Raw genomic sequence first — 15,380 nt, 5'->3', positions numbered from 1 at the left:
TGTCTTTCTCTTTCTGACTTACTTCATTCTGTATGACAGACTGTAGGTCTATCCACCTCATTACAAATAGCTCAATTTCGTTTCTTTTTATGGCTTACCTTCTTATACCTAGTTTTTAGAAATCAAATGTAAATACTCAAACCAAAGAGTGGACATAATCTCAAAATCTGTCATCCTAATAATACATAGAATGTTCCCAAATTTGAAATCAATTATCATCACAATTAAAAAGAAGGAAATTTTGAAAATACATTACCTTAAGCCCTCAGCAGTGCTGCTGTCTGGATCCATTGCTTCGTATCCAAGGAGTGTTGTGCCCACAGGAGGCCATCTTTACTCTTAATAACTTTTACTAGTGGTTGGCATTCGGGGCCCTCATCATGGTCTTTAACTTTAACAGTGACAGTTGTAATGCACATAGTAGGAGTTTATGAGTTTGCTGCTTTAGAGAATTGTGCTTCGTTAAGTACACCAATTTGCAAAACCATTTGGTGATGTACTTCATAGTTCAATGACTGTTCGATAAACATACCAAAATGAGTCTCTCTCTCTATATATATATACATATATATAGAAGACATAACTATGATTCCAAGTTTTAGCACAAAAGGGAAATCATTTTTATGTATAAAATGTTACCAAAAGTTGTTGCTAATGTATTAACGACGAATAATTAGCTTCCTATAGTGACAAACACTATCAAATGCAAAACTGTTGATTTTTAAGATTCAACAAATTTTTCTTCTCACTTTCCTTTGGAAAGGTCCTGCTTTCAATTTTTTTTATTATTACAAGTTTAAATACTAATAGAAATACAGAATAAGTGTTTAAATAAATTCAAATGGACTATTTCTCATTATTTTATTATTATCAAATGGGATAACAGTGATAACTAAATTAGCAAAAGTCCCTCTAAGCTAAGTATATAAAATAATTAGATACACTGTAACCAAGCAGGACCCCTATGGGGCCTTCCCAGGGCAGACTTCTCCCCCATACACTCTGCTTTAGCTCCTTTCTGTAGTACCTAGATAATAGTATCTGATGCACACTTCCTGAGTTGTTTTAAAGATGTGAAAAGCCCCCACCAAATGGAAAATGTTAACTACTTGATGACCATGAGCTCATAGCCCACAGGCCTAAGGACTGATAATGTTAACCCCTATGACACCACCCTGTTACCTCACCATCAACCAATCAGAGAATTGTGCAGGAGCTGATCACATACTCTGGGATGCCCCTCCCTCACCTTGCCTTTACAAATGGTTTGCTAAAATCCTTAGGGGAGTTTGGAATTTTTGAGCACAAGCCACCTGTTCTCCTTGTATTGGCACCTTTACAATAAAGCTGTACTTTCCTTCACTACAACCTGGTGTCAGTAGATTGGCTTTACTGCCAGCGGGAGAGCGGACCTGAGCTTGGTTCGGTGATAAGACTACTAGGACATGAGATCTGGCTATAATGGAGCAGTTACTCTGAGTATCTGAGTCAAAAGATATAATTATATTATCTAGCAGCACCTTTTCAAAGTATGTTATATACGGATTTGTTAGTTCATGAACTGAGTAACTAGAAAGAATCTCCAAACAATAAATGATTAGAGACTAAAATCTATCAAAATAACAAAAAAAGAAAGAAAGAAATCTAGAAAAAAGTCCAAAAATATTTTTTAAAGAAATTTAAAAAGAGAAAGGAAAAATAAGCAATATTATAATTAAAAGACAGTTTCTAAAAATTTTATAAGGAACGCAAAATTTATGCATATCACTTCTAAGAAAATACTTACTGTAACTTCTTTGGGAGTTCATGATCAGTTTACACATAGTTTAGTGACTGAGAAATTAATTAAGCAATTCATTACTTCTCTATCCAGTAAAGGTGTAGTTGTGGTGATGATGTCTGGATGTACGGAGAAATGCTTTGGATTGTCTGGAATTTGCTGTAAGATTTTATATTTCAGACAAGTACGTAGAGTATCAGGTTCATCGAGGTCTATGGCAGTCACTTTTCCCACTGAAGTTCCTGTTAAATAAATCCAATACTGTCAACAACTTAAAATAGCGATATAATTGAATTACAAACAAAAATAAAATCAAGGCATTGCTGTGGCATATTCTCCCAAAAAACCCACAAGTTGACTGATTTTACAGATAAGTGGAGAAGTATCTAAATGCTCTCCCACAACTCCAAGTTCCCCTAACCTGGAAACTTCAATTAGCTGGCTACTGTGGATAACATAATTTGTGTTCTGCGTATGTGAGAACATCTACCCCACCAATGGTAGCAGAGGTTCTCAAATTCTTCCTCTCAATCCAGTTCATGGGCCATTTTTTGATGGGACCTCCTCTGTATATCTTGTTTCTTTAATACCCCACTTGATAGTGTTAAAGGAAAAGCACAGCTTTGCATATGATAACAAAGGTTTTATGCTTTTATATTTTAATAAATGTGCTGAATTGTTAATACATACAAGACAAACATTATGCAACAGTCTGAATATCAGTTGGACAAGCTTTATGGCTCAGAAATCAGATTATTGGCAATGTTACTTTAGCAAACCATTTACTGTGGGAAAATAATATTAAATATGCACACAAAATAATATTAAATATGCACATAGAAACTAAGAACATATCTTGCGATTTTTGAGAATGAACTAGACTTGCTATGCCCTTTGGTTTGATGAGGCCACAATCTTGGCTGGTGAGAGCATCAAACCAGTTTAAAATTTTTTCAATTTGTTTGGGAAATAAGCTAAGTAAAGAAATGCAGGGCTTCCCTGGTGGCGCAGTGGTTGAGAGTCCACCTGCTGATGCAGGGGACGCGGGTTCGTGTCCCGGTCCAAGAAGATCCTACATGCCGCGGAGCGGCTGGGCCCGTGAGCCATGGCCGCCGAGCCTGCGCGTCCGGAGCCTGTGCTCTGCAGTGGGAGAGGCCACAGCAGTAAGAGGCCCGCGTACCGCAAAAAAAAAAAAAAAAAAAAAAAGAAATGCATACGTTGTTATAAGCCAGATAGCATTTCCATACCATAATCTATTTCTGGGTCCTTGAAAATGTATTGCGACTTTATAAAGATTCAAATGCTCTATTGCTTTATAAATACATCTGGGACACAAATGTACATGATCAAAATAGAAAATATAAACAGCCTTTGTCTGTCATTGTGGATTAATCTAACAAAGCTAGTAACTTTGTGTATCAGTTAGCTGCTTTCTACATGTGCCTAGAAAATGAGCACAAAAAGGTTTGCCTTTGAAGAGCCTATGATCTTATAAGGCTACAAAGTTTTACGTAGAATATCCATGAAAGCCAAGCATTTAAAAATGTTTTGCGTAACTGTGCCTAAAACATTAATGAAGAATTCAACTGAAGCAAAATTCTCATGTTTTTCCTAAGATGTGAACTTACCGGTTTGGCAATTCTCAGGCACACTAAAGACAGTCACTTTGTCTTCAAAATATGAGGCATTATCGTTTTCAACTTTGAATAGTAAGGGGAGTGTGTACTCAGGTGCATAACCGTCCACAGTAGTTGCATAGGCGTAGATCTGAAAGGTAGACAAACACCATCAGCTAATTCTTGAATAACAAATTAGGCGCAAAATTAAACCTAGCGGTTGGGGAAATATGTACTATTTTAAAAAAGTATTGGCAAAGGCCTATGTAACTAAGAACTTATGCAACAGAGAGACAACACAGCAGCAGACTATGCCTGCCCTATGGCTTCAATCCTTTCTCATTATTCTCTCACCAAGTACCATGCAGTCTAGCTGAAGGAGGCTACTCTGTTCCCTGAATTAACAGCATGCAGTTCTGCTTGTTAGAATGCATGTAGACTTCCCCTAGTCATGCTAATAACAAGTATTTTTTTCTAAAGTTTATACAAAATATGATTCCAGTTATTGTTAGATTTATATACACATATAAATATCAACTATTTCTGGGTGACTCGATTGTGTTCTTTTCTCTACCTGTATTTTCTCATTTTTCTATCAGTAACATGTATTTCTTGTGTAGTAAAAATGCTAATAAAATCATATATATATATATATATATATATATATATATATATATATATTCCAAACTCTATCTCAAAATGATATATCTTGGTCCCAAATGTGAGGATTTAATGCCCTTTTTCTTTAAATACCATCAAAATATTTCTGAAGTTTTCTGGTAAATGGTTGAGTTAAACAGATTTTCTTCACTGACAGGAACAACTAAACCTGCCCAAAGTGAAGTCTGTGTTAACTCAGTTCTTCACCACAACTAGCCTTCCTGATTTCCCTACCTTAACCATTTTCTAAAATGAACCAGGATTAAAGTCTCAGGTATCTAATTCCTCCCCCTCTTTAGCCTTATATTAGTCAGTTGCCAGGTTCTAGAGATTACAGCATTTCTGTGTCTCTGTCATTCACTTCTCTTTTCTATTCTCAATGCCATTATCCTCATGTGACTCCAAATGTATCCTATCAACTTTCATATTGTATCCTACACACATGTCCTACCAACTTTCCTACAGTTGTCCTAACTGACCTTCTCCAAACCATGTAGCCCTCAGGAGTCAGATTCATTTCCACAAAGCACAATTTTAATCATGATATTAGCTAATCAGACTTTTCAGTGATCTTCCTATCATCTACCAGAGTAACACAAAATCCTCACTGTTGTGTGGAAAGGAAACATTTCATCTTCACATGCTAACCTGGAGGGGAAGAAATTTCCACTCCAATCTCTAGGACAGAAGGTTTTGAAATAACCATTCATGTTCTCTCTGTTCCCTTTTTCACTTTTCCCCAAACAACCTCCAGCTGGGCTTTTTCAGTAATAAAACGTACACTTTGATTTCTGTCAGTCTGATCCCTGTATCTTAATAAATTCTGCACTCAGGGATACAGGGGTGTATTTTCACCACTTCACCACCACCACCATCACCACTACCACCACACTATTCAGCCTTCCTATCAATCTCTCCCTCTCCCCTCATATTTGATGTAATTTTTTCTTTCTTTAACTGCTGTCATTTTGAGAGTTTTGGCTAGAGAAAACTATGTAATTGTTTTATGTCCCTATTAGTTTCCAACTGTCCTCAGGGGTGAAGCCTGAGACTTAGGATATTTGTGTGACTGAAGCACCTAACACAGTGCCTTACATTGGGTAATTCACCAATAAATAGCTTGTTGCGTTCAATTCCATCCATCTTTTTTTTCTTAGGAAAAATAAACCAAAAGGGACTCATCTTATTGAGAACTCATTTTTCATCTTATTGAGAACTCATCTTATTGAGAACTGTAAAAACTGTTGTAAATATTCTATGGGACCACTTGTAATGAATTCTTCTACTTCATCACGTTGGTATTAAAACATCTCCCTATCTAACCCAAGTCCATCCTGCTGTAATTTACACTAATTTTTGCTAGCTTTTCTCTTCAATGGAAATGATCATCTACTTCTCGCTGTATAATCACTTGTAGTTTAAAATAGGTCCTGATGCTCAACTACAAATAAATATCATTATTTATTCCACATTCCACTGATTTCCAGATGTAGTGATTTTGTTTCTGGTACTATTTCGGGTACTAGTTTGATATTTTACTATTAATGTGCTGAGCATCTCCAAAATAAATAAAAATTCAAATAATTATTGTAAAGATGATTTAAACTAGAAATGCAGCCGAACTTTAAACCACAGCCTGGATCCCTAGGAGAATCCACTAATATTCATATGATAAAGGAACTAATTATAAATATTTTCATAATTAGTCACTAAAGCAGCAGTTTCAGAAAGCTCAGTACAACTAATGGTTTTGCAGTCTAGCTCCCATTATTCTATATGAAAAGCAATAATAATATATTTAAATATTGTTACAATATCTATAAATAGAATACTATAGTAGAATTAGTCATATTTTTAGCTAAGTTAGAAGAGTATTATTTAAATTTCTTGTATCTACTATTGTGATATTTCTCCCTTGAATTCTTCTGTAGCTTGAAGAACCTCATCTCTTTTAGCCCTTTTGCCCTATAATTTGCCTTTATCTCTGTAATTGCTCTCATCTTTGGGAATGTGTAAACAGTTGTCAACAGAAGTTGGGGCTTGAATTTACCCTTGTAGAGAGGGGTATTGAGTGTAGACGGGGCAGAGGAAGGGAGAGAGCAGTGATACCAAAGCTGAGTGTGTACAGAATGTAACTAGCAACATGAATTTAAAGACAATGGATAGACTTGTGTATCTGGAAAAGAAATCATATGTTACAAGATAGTAAGGCTCTGGCTGGATAGGTAAGAAGGGACCAGATTGAGCTGATTTTTTCCCTATAAACTTATAAAAGGTACAGACTCTCCTCAACATTCAAAGAGGAAGAGTGTTTGTAGCTGCTTTCTTTCATAAAATAACTTATTATTATTGAATTATTGAAGAAAAGTCACTTCTTATACAACTCTTCTTTAAAAAACTTGCAAAAAGGCCTTATATAAATCCCTAAAAGACTAGATGCATTGAATGGTTATAACAAATTCCTTCAACTGCAATAATGGTGTGACTCATCCAGAAAAATCTTTACCCGCCAAAATTAAACAATACAACATGGGGCAATAGAGCAAATGAGAGCACAGTAATGATATGTATTGAATTAGACCCTGTTCCCAATAATCAAGGAAATCTAATTATTTCGAACAACAATAATTTATTAACACTTAACATTCAAATAGGTTAGATAAAAGCAAAGAATTGGAAAATCCCATCAAAAGCCCCAGTCTTGAGGACAAAATTCTGGAATATGTGCATTATTTGATCTCTGCCATTAGAATATTTTTAGAGAGCTTTACTGTTTATATGGTGATTTTGCCAGCATTATGGCATTTAATGATCACAACAGCTCTGAGGTAGATAAGACAACAATTAGCAGCCCATAACACAAAGAAGAAAACAGATTCTTGAAGTTGTGACTTGTCCAAGACTAAAAGCAAAAGTGGCAGATACTGAAGATCCACTAATTTCCAGAGAAATAAGCTTTCCAGTAAAAAACAGTGTATGAAACTGATTTGATAGAAAAGCAAAGACGTACTATTTTAATTTTAACCTCTACATTGACAGAGAAGGCTTCTATTCCACATTGTCTCAAGAGATTTTACAACTTGCACCATGTTTACATCTGGTTGTTATACTTTATGAATTTTGTTGATTTGCAGTTGGTGTTTCTTATTAATGTCAATTCAATCTTAAGCATGTTAATGGAAACTAGAGAAACACAAGTAATTCTGAAGGAAAATTACTCAAAAGGCCAACTTTGGGCAAAAATTCCAAACTATTTTATTCTTTTGTCCTTTAAAAGATGTCAAAAAATAGTGAAGTAACTTTTTTATTTTGTTTTATTTTATTTTATTTTATTTTAGGCCACACCATATGGCTCTTGGGATCTTAGTTCTCTGACCATATATATCCCCTCAGCAGCGAAAGTGCAGAGTCCTAACCACTGGACTGCCAGGGAATTCCCAGTAACTTATCTAAATTATAAACTATTCTCTTTCCCTTCCCTCTTGCAATGATCTTAATAAGAAGCCAAAAGAGACAGCAGATTGACCAGTGAGAAGCAGCTAAAGACCTCAAAAATCCATAAACAGTATGTTATCAGCAGAATAAGAAATGAAGTGTACATCACAACGTACAGCGTGGGCAGCTTTTTATTTCTCCACAAGAATGACTGCTAGTGTTAGAGCTTTTCTTCCTATGAAGAAGCTATAAAAGCAGCAGAGAACTTATATATTTACATGCGCGTGTATGTAAATATACATATTTATCAACTATTTATTTGGCTTTTTGATAAAAAGGTCAAAATGTTTAAAGTGAAGAAATATAGCATTGCTTATCATTCTAGATACTATGATTTTCACATACATAGTAACGTGAAGAAAATGAGTAACGATTGTATATAACAATATCATGGATAATGTCCAATTTCTGTTTTTCATAAGTTCTGTTTTTTATTAATAAGACACACACACACACACACACACACACGGAGTAAGAACCAGTTTCACCTATTTCCTGATTTAATCACTTGTCACTTAACCAACCAGAACTTTATAGGGTTTTGGTGAAAGATGCTATCTTGAGAAATATTGACCCGCCTAAAAAGAGATAATCCACTAACAAATATTAAAGAATTGATTTTATTCCACTAGAAGCGGGACGATGAAAATTTGTTAAAATACTAGCTACTGTGCAAAGCATTTGTATACCTATATAAAGACACATAGGTCAGCGTGTGTTCCAGCATATTTTATTTTATGTGATATGGAGACTCTTTACAATTTGGACATAAAATAATATTTTGTAAGCCTTATTCTAAATGTATAACAAATGTAAAGTACATGTAATATGTAAGCATATTCTAAATTTGATGAAGACTTCTTGTAATCAAAACAAATTTAGCTGGGAAAGTCTCTTATAAATCGAATCCCTTATTAATAAATCATCTCATAAGACCAGATTCATTGTGCAGAGTTTGCTTAAAATGAGATTTACGTGAATTCCAGTAACCTTCTCCCTTCCCACTCTCTGGTTACCACCACTCACTGCAAGAAGACGAGCTTAGAGTCAGAACATTCAAACCAATCTGGTGGACTGGCCCTACTGCATTCTCTGAAGAAAGGGACCTCATAGAATGTTCTATTGAGATGGGAATAAACTGTAGATGGTCTCATCTCCTCTTTAAAGAGAGACTCAAATCCATAGTTACTTGGGAGAAAGCCACTCAGGGTGGAGCACCACATCTCCAGCCAGAATCAATCTTCACTGACCCACCTTGCCTTGTTCTGCAGGTAGGTCATTCTTATTGCCACACCTGAAAACATCTGATATTCTGACTTTGCTCCCTGGCTACTGCGTTGTTCATTTTTACACCAGTTGTAAATAGCCCTATTATTCCTTAAAACCGTCTAGTCTTTATGTATGTTAATTATAAGTGGAATAGGCAAACAAGTGAGCATCCAAGAGCAATAATTTTAGCACAGAAGGAAATAGATGAGATGAAGGGCTCTTGTGAGAAGATTGTTGTGCTTAAGTCTTGCCTAATATACCTTCCTTCCTCCTGCTTCCAGTATAATTTCTATCTCCTTCTGTTCCTGTCTCTGAGTGTCTGAAAGCAAAATGGAAAAACTCTTCTTTTCAGAAGACAAAATGAGGTTATGTGTTGTGTAAGTGGAGCCATCTTCTAGAATTCTGAAGTCAGGATCACTTGACTGAAATAGGCTTGCTGACTGGAGACACTCCTTCAGATTCACTGCAGGGAAGAAATTTCACTGTAATTTGTAAAGTGAAACAAGAATAGAACAAGTTTTACAGGAATGACAACCTCCAGTTAGTGCATGAGAAGCAAAAAGGGGGAGGTTACGCTTGGAATGTGTGGAATAATTACTATTCTAAAACTTAGAGGCCATAAAAATTAAGTAATTAAATTGATGGAGTCACCGTTTCCACTGCTTTCATCATTTAAATATTTTTAATGTCACTGGATTTATTGTTTCCACTTTAACTCGTGTATATGTACAAATGTGTTGTTTTCTATTATATGTAGTAAACTGTATGATGTCAGATTTTGAACTTGTTTGCAATTATCTGTGATAGTTAAAACTATCTTGCAAAAAATAAGAAAACTGGTCTATACTTAAGTAATATTTCTCAGTAATACTGCAAGTACTAATTCCATAAAACCTTTTGGAGGCTTAATAAACCCCAAGCTTAATAATGCTTAGTGGTTGTATCAAAATATTTCCTTTACTGATTCATATTTAATATATTTACCATATTTACTATGTGTCTTTAGAGTATAGACTGTGTACCATTTAAGTGCTTTTAAAAGATATAAGGAGGGGCTTCCCTGGTGGCGCAGTGGTTGAGAGTCTGTCTGCCAATGCAGGGGACACGGGTTTGAGCCCTGGTCTGGGAGGATCCCACATGCCCAGCTGACATGCCCACATGTCAACTGGGCCCGTGAGCCACAACTACTGAGCCTGCGCGTCTGGAGCCTGTGCTCCGTAACGAGAGGCCGCGACAGTGAGAGGCCCGCACACCACGATGAAGAGTGGCCCCTGCTCGCCACAGCTGGAGAAAGCCCTCACACAGAAACAAAGACCCAACACAGCCAAAAATAATAATTAAAAAAAAAAAAAAGAAAAAAGATATAAGGGATTAATTCAAAACCTCAAAGCACTGGGCAAAGTATATAGAAGTATACCACTTCTGTATACAAGGTGTGTTTTTCTCGATGTAAACTTAAGGCTAATGAAAAACACTGATGAAAGGAATGTTACCCCTGGACTCAGAACAACCAACCCATGCCTCAGGTATGGCTGTGATAGTAAGACTACTTAAATTTTTTTTTGACTTTCTGAAGCTATTCTGTGAAATAGATCACATAAATTCTTGATGGGTACTTGGTCATTGTAATCAAACTCAAGCATAAATTTTATTTTGGGACATTTCAACTTTGACACATCTGTTTTATATGTAATCAATTAAAGAATGTTGGAAGCAGATCAGTCATAGGAAACTAAAACATGTTTCTGGTTTTGGTGCCTCTTTTTGTTTGTACTAAACTAAGATAATTTAGTCCTCTGATGTTTGCTAATTTTTCTGGCAAGAAAAGTGTACAGCTAACTTGGTACTTTGTTTCTAACCACTACCAAAAAACAAGTAGTTTATCTTTCATTTCATGTCGAGTTTTAATGCAAGTAGCTACCATATGGCTTTTATCCCAAACTTTACAAGAGCAGCTGGAAGCTAAATGTAGTAGTTAAAACTACGAAATTCGTAACATGGTTTCTCACCTTTGCCTACAAGTGCTTCAGCCTGAAGATGAGAAGGAACTTGAAGAGAAATATTCTGACAAGCACTGCAAAATAATATTAAAACCTCAAAAGAAGGAAAAAAATCAGGAATTACATTTGATCACAAACTTTTGCATTACAGTTCTGTCTTATTGATAAAAGTATTGTCAATTCAGAAACAAATTAATCTTCCAATCCCTCAATACTTTTTGTATAAATTTTAAAAGGAAACAGCAAAGAAAGTGGCTTTAGGGACACAACAGTCATTTAGTATCAATGAAAAAATTAAAATGAATAGAGATCTTAGAACCAGAATTCTATTGCATCCTTTCAAGAAAATGTGTTACAAACCATTGACTCTAATATAGAGTTTATCATCTCTAAGACCATTTGTAAATGTCATTCTGATTTCTTAGCATGAAGAAAGTACTAAACTCTGGAATACAATAATCACATATTTGTACACAAATCATCATTTTCACAGCTCCAAGCAATTTGACCTGTAGTTAAATCGAGAAAATATTTGAGGATATTTTTAACCGCCTGAAGACCAACGTCCATAAATATTCACTGATCTCAAATTACTCCTTGGACTGTCTTTGCATAAACTTCAAAGTCTAAATGATATAATCCACAAAACTAGTCTAAAAAGAAATACATTTCAAAATTTAGAGAGTAGACTTCAACTGGGTAAAGATTTTTTTTTTTTTTTTTTCACTGTACGCGGGCCTCTCACTGTTGTGATCTCTCCCGCTGTGGAGCACAGGCTCTAGATGCGCAGGCTCAGCGGCCATGGCTCACGGGCCCAGCCGCGAACTGCGGCACGAACCCGTGTCCCATGCATCGGCAGGCGGACTCTCAACCACTGTGCCACCAGGGAAGCCCCAGGGTAAAGATTTTTAATTAAATTCAAGACACAAATATTGCTTTAAAGAGCTATATACCTAACTCAAGGAAAGAAGACAGAGACTATCTGAAAAATAAGAGAAAAGCTATCAGTTTAAAAGTGAATGTAAGTTCAAAACCTATTTTACTTATTTTTCTTGGCATTTTCTGTTTATTTGCTTCTTCTACTGTTTTTCCAAATGACAGTTTCGTTATTATTTAAATATAAAACAGAGCTAGGACAGGGCTTCCTTGGTGGCGCAGTGGTTAAGAATACGCCTGCCAATGCAGGGGACACGGGTTCGAGCTCTGGTCCGGGAAGATCCCACATGCTGCGGAGCAACTAAGCTTGTGTGCCACAACTACTGAGCCTGTGCTCTAGAACCCGAGAGCCACAACTACTGAGCCCGCGTGCCACAACTACTGAAACCCATGTGCCTAGAGCCTGTGTCCGCAACAAGAGAAGCCACTGCAATGAGAAGTCTGCGCCCCGCAACAAAGACTAGCCCCCACTTGCCACAACTAGGGAAAGCCGGCGTGCAGCAACGAAGACCCAATGCAACCAAAAATAAATAAATAAAATAAATAAATTAAAAAAGAAAAGATTAAGAAAAAAACCAGTCTTGACCAATACAGATACTAATTAAGATGCAATTTAAAAAATAGAGCTAGAACAGATAGGTCAATTTTATAACCAATTTTTCTCTGAGGACATATTTCTAGAGTTATGGGACCCACTATTCGGGAGAAGGAAAGAAAACCATCAGCCATATTATGGGTGTATATTTCTTTTCTAACTCAACCCACGTTTATTGGCTATATGGTGTCAGCCTATTTAAACAGTCTGTAATTTTACAATAACTTAGGCAGATAATACTAAAAACTGGAATTTAAAGTTGCATTTGTATTCCACTTTAAATAACCACTTTTTAAAAAATGAGTCTTGGGCTTCCCTGGTGGCGCAGTTGTTGAGAGTCTGCCTGCCGATGCAGGGGACGCGGGTTCGTGTCCTGGTCCAGGAAGATCCCACATGCCGTGGAGCAGCTAGGCCCGTGAGCCATGGCCACTGAGCCTGTGCTCTGCAATGGGAGAGGCCACAACAGTGAGAGGCCCGTGTACCGCAAAAAAATAAATAAATAAAATAAAAAATGAGTCTTATTTCTTGACTTATAATATTTTTATTCCTTTTTTTAAAAAAATGATTACTTGTTTTTATTATAAATTTACTTATTTTTGGCTGCATTGGGTCTTCGTTGCTGCACGTGGGCTTTCTCTAGTTGTGGCTAGCAGGGGCTACTCTTTGTTGTGGTGTGCAGGCTTCTCATTGAGGTGGCTTCTCTTGTAGCAGACCACAGGCTCTAGGCACACAGGATTCAGTAGTTGTGGCTTGTGGGCTCTAGAGCACAGGCTCAGTAGTTGTGGTGTACGGGCTTGGTTGCTCCGCAGCATGTGGGATCATCCTGGACCAGGGCTTGAACCCATGTCCCCTGCATCGGCAGGCGGATTCTTAACCACTGCGCCACCAGGGAAGTCCCAATGTTTTCATTCTTAATACCAGGGAATGAAGTACACAGTTACAAAGTTATTAAAAACCTAAGTGGAAGCCAAGTTTCTGTATTTTTTCAACACTCTCACATTTTTCTTTATTATTTTTTTTCAAGTTAAACACCTTGCTTGAACTAAGAGCTCTGCCCTTCTTTTAGCCCTTCCTGGGTAAAATTAAGAAAGTCCTGGATATTTCCCCTCTCCACCCAGAATCCTTTTCCTCTTCTAGCAGCTCAGTGGAACTAAGTATGTTAAATAAGTACAGCTTATTTACTAGTAGCAAAAGCAAACCTCAGAACCTCCTGGGTCAAATGGCTGAGGAGTGAATTCATTCCATCACTCCTTAGAAAAACACCACAGCAAGACTGAACAGGGGATTCCCTTGAAAAACTAACAGGTTGGCAGTGGAAACTTGAAGAGCAAACCGAACACCTGCTATCCCAGGTCACAAGTCTCTCAACTCTTCCTTGAATTTTTCTCAGATCTGTTTTTGTTCTCCCAGTCTGCCTTCGCTGCCTTCCACTACCACCCTACTCTCTTTCAAGCCCAGACTAAAGGAGGGAAATGCACAATAACATGCTTGAACTCCCTAATCCTTTGCTTGTTACTCACCAGAAAAGAGAAAAGGAGCTGCTTAGAGAAGATGCTCCCTGGGGCAGTGGAGGCCCCAGCCATCAGAAGCAGTCCCAATGGTCATGGGTGGTGGCTGGATAACAGGGAAGCTTGGGATGCACAGGGTGGCTTCAGCAGATTCCCGACAGCTGGCACCTTGACGTGGATGAGCTTGATTTGGAGAAGAGTCAGGAGGCAAGTGGTAAAAATGACAGAAGGAGGAGCCCCAGAACAATTGCTTTCCTCCTATTCTCAGGTCAGTCCTCCTCCTTCAATTCAATTACCCCGGAATGGAAAGAGGTTTTCCTAGAAGTGGGGAGGGTGGGGTACCACTAGCTCTTCCTCACAGCTTTCAAAATTTCTACTGCCACTTGACACATAGGCAGAAGCAACAGGGAGCACCCTCAATCCTCAGCCTTCCTCCCTTTCCCCCCATGTTAATGCTCTGAAGTCCTCCCTGGCTATTACCCACTCCCATGTCCTCCCCTCCTTCTTGGCCTTGTTAACCTGTCTTGGCCCTGGGTACAAACATAGATTGTGTGTGCACAAACTCCACTCAAAGAAGTGATGCCTCCTCAGCTGCCATTGGCAAATCAGGAATACACAGCCTGCAGTCACATCTATCAGAAGTTATCTCCCCATCTAAGCATTTTGGTGTAGTCTGTCACACCTAGCACTGCAGTTCTGCCCGAGGTCTGGCGCTGTGGTCCACAGCAGCAACTTCACAGATGTGTTGTGTCTACTCCTTACTATTGTCTGCATGCTGTGGTTTGATTTTCTAGATGTCACAGGAATTTCCTACAGTGCATATTGAAGTTATACAAGTAAGTGAATAAAGAAATATCTAGGGGCTTCCCTGATGGCGCAGTGGTTGAGAGTCCGCCTGCCGATGCCGGGGACACGGGTTTGTGCCCCGGTCCGGGAACATCCCACATGCCGCGGAGCGGCTGGGCCCGTGAGCTGCGAAAAAAAAGAGGCCACAACAGTGAGAGGCCCGCGTACCGCAAAAAAAAAAAAAAAAAAAAAAAAGAAATAGCTGGGATATAATTTTCTTATTGCAGTCCTTAAAATTTTTTAAATTCAGTTTACTTAAACTAAAAATGGAAAAACCCAGTTCACCCATTTCTCCCACCATTTCCCATCCCCTGTTTCTTCTTTTAAACCACCAATCTACTCTCTGTATCTTTGAGCTTGGCTTTTTATTTATTTATTTTTTCTCAGATTCCATGTGTGAGTGAGATCATGGGTATTTGTCTTTCTCTGACCTACTTATTTCGTTTAGAATAATGGCCTCCAGGTCTGTTCACGTTGTTGCACATGGCAAGATTTCACTATTTTTATAGCTGAATAGTATTCCATTGCATATATATACCATAGTTTCTTCATTAGTTCATTGATGGGCACTTAGGTTGATTCCATATCTTGGTTATTGTAAATAATGCTGCAAGGAACACAGAGGTGCTTATATCTTTTCAAATTAGTGTTTTCATTTTCCTTGGATAAATACCC

At 37.6% G+C, this 15,380-nt stretch overlaps 1 protein-coding gene across 1 annotated transcript in view; it reads right to left on the bottom strand.

The window, feature by feature from the left end:
- LOC136132556 (desmocollin-1-like) overlaps positions 1–13,934 on the bottom strand; it is a 38,902-nt gene extending 24,968 nt beyond the window's left edge. Inside the window, 7 exon segments of the mRNA XM_065889456.1 lie at positions 255–329; positions 332–515; positions 1,862–2,022; positions 3,409–3,547; positions 9,081–9,283; positions 10,830–10,914; positions 13,872–13,934. Of these exon segments, the coding sequence (XP_065745528.1) occupies positions 255–329; positions 332–515; positions 1,862–2,022; positions 3,409–3,547; positions 9,081–9,283; positions 10,830–10,914; positions 13,872–13,934 (910 nt within the window).
- Positions 13,935–15,380: the final 1,446 nt, after the last annotated feature.

The sequence above is a fragment of the Phocoena phocoena genome, chromosome 13, assembly GCF_963924675.1.
Source record: "Phocoena phocoena chromosome 13, mPhoPho1.1, whole genome shotgun sequence".
Taxonomy (NCBI): Eukaryota; Metazoa; Chordata; class Mammalia; order Artiodactyla; family Phocoenidae; genus Phocoena; species Phocoena phocoena.
This window is presented reverse-complemented; position numbering and strand designations above follow the sequence as displayed.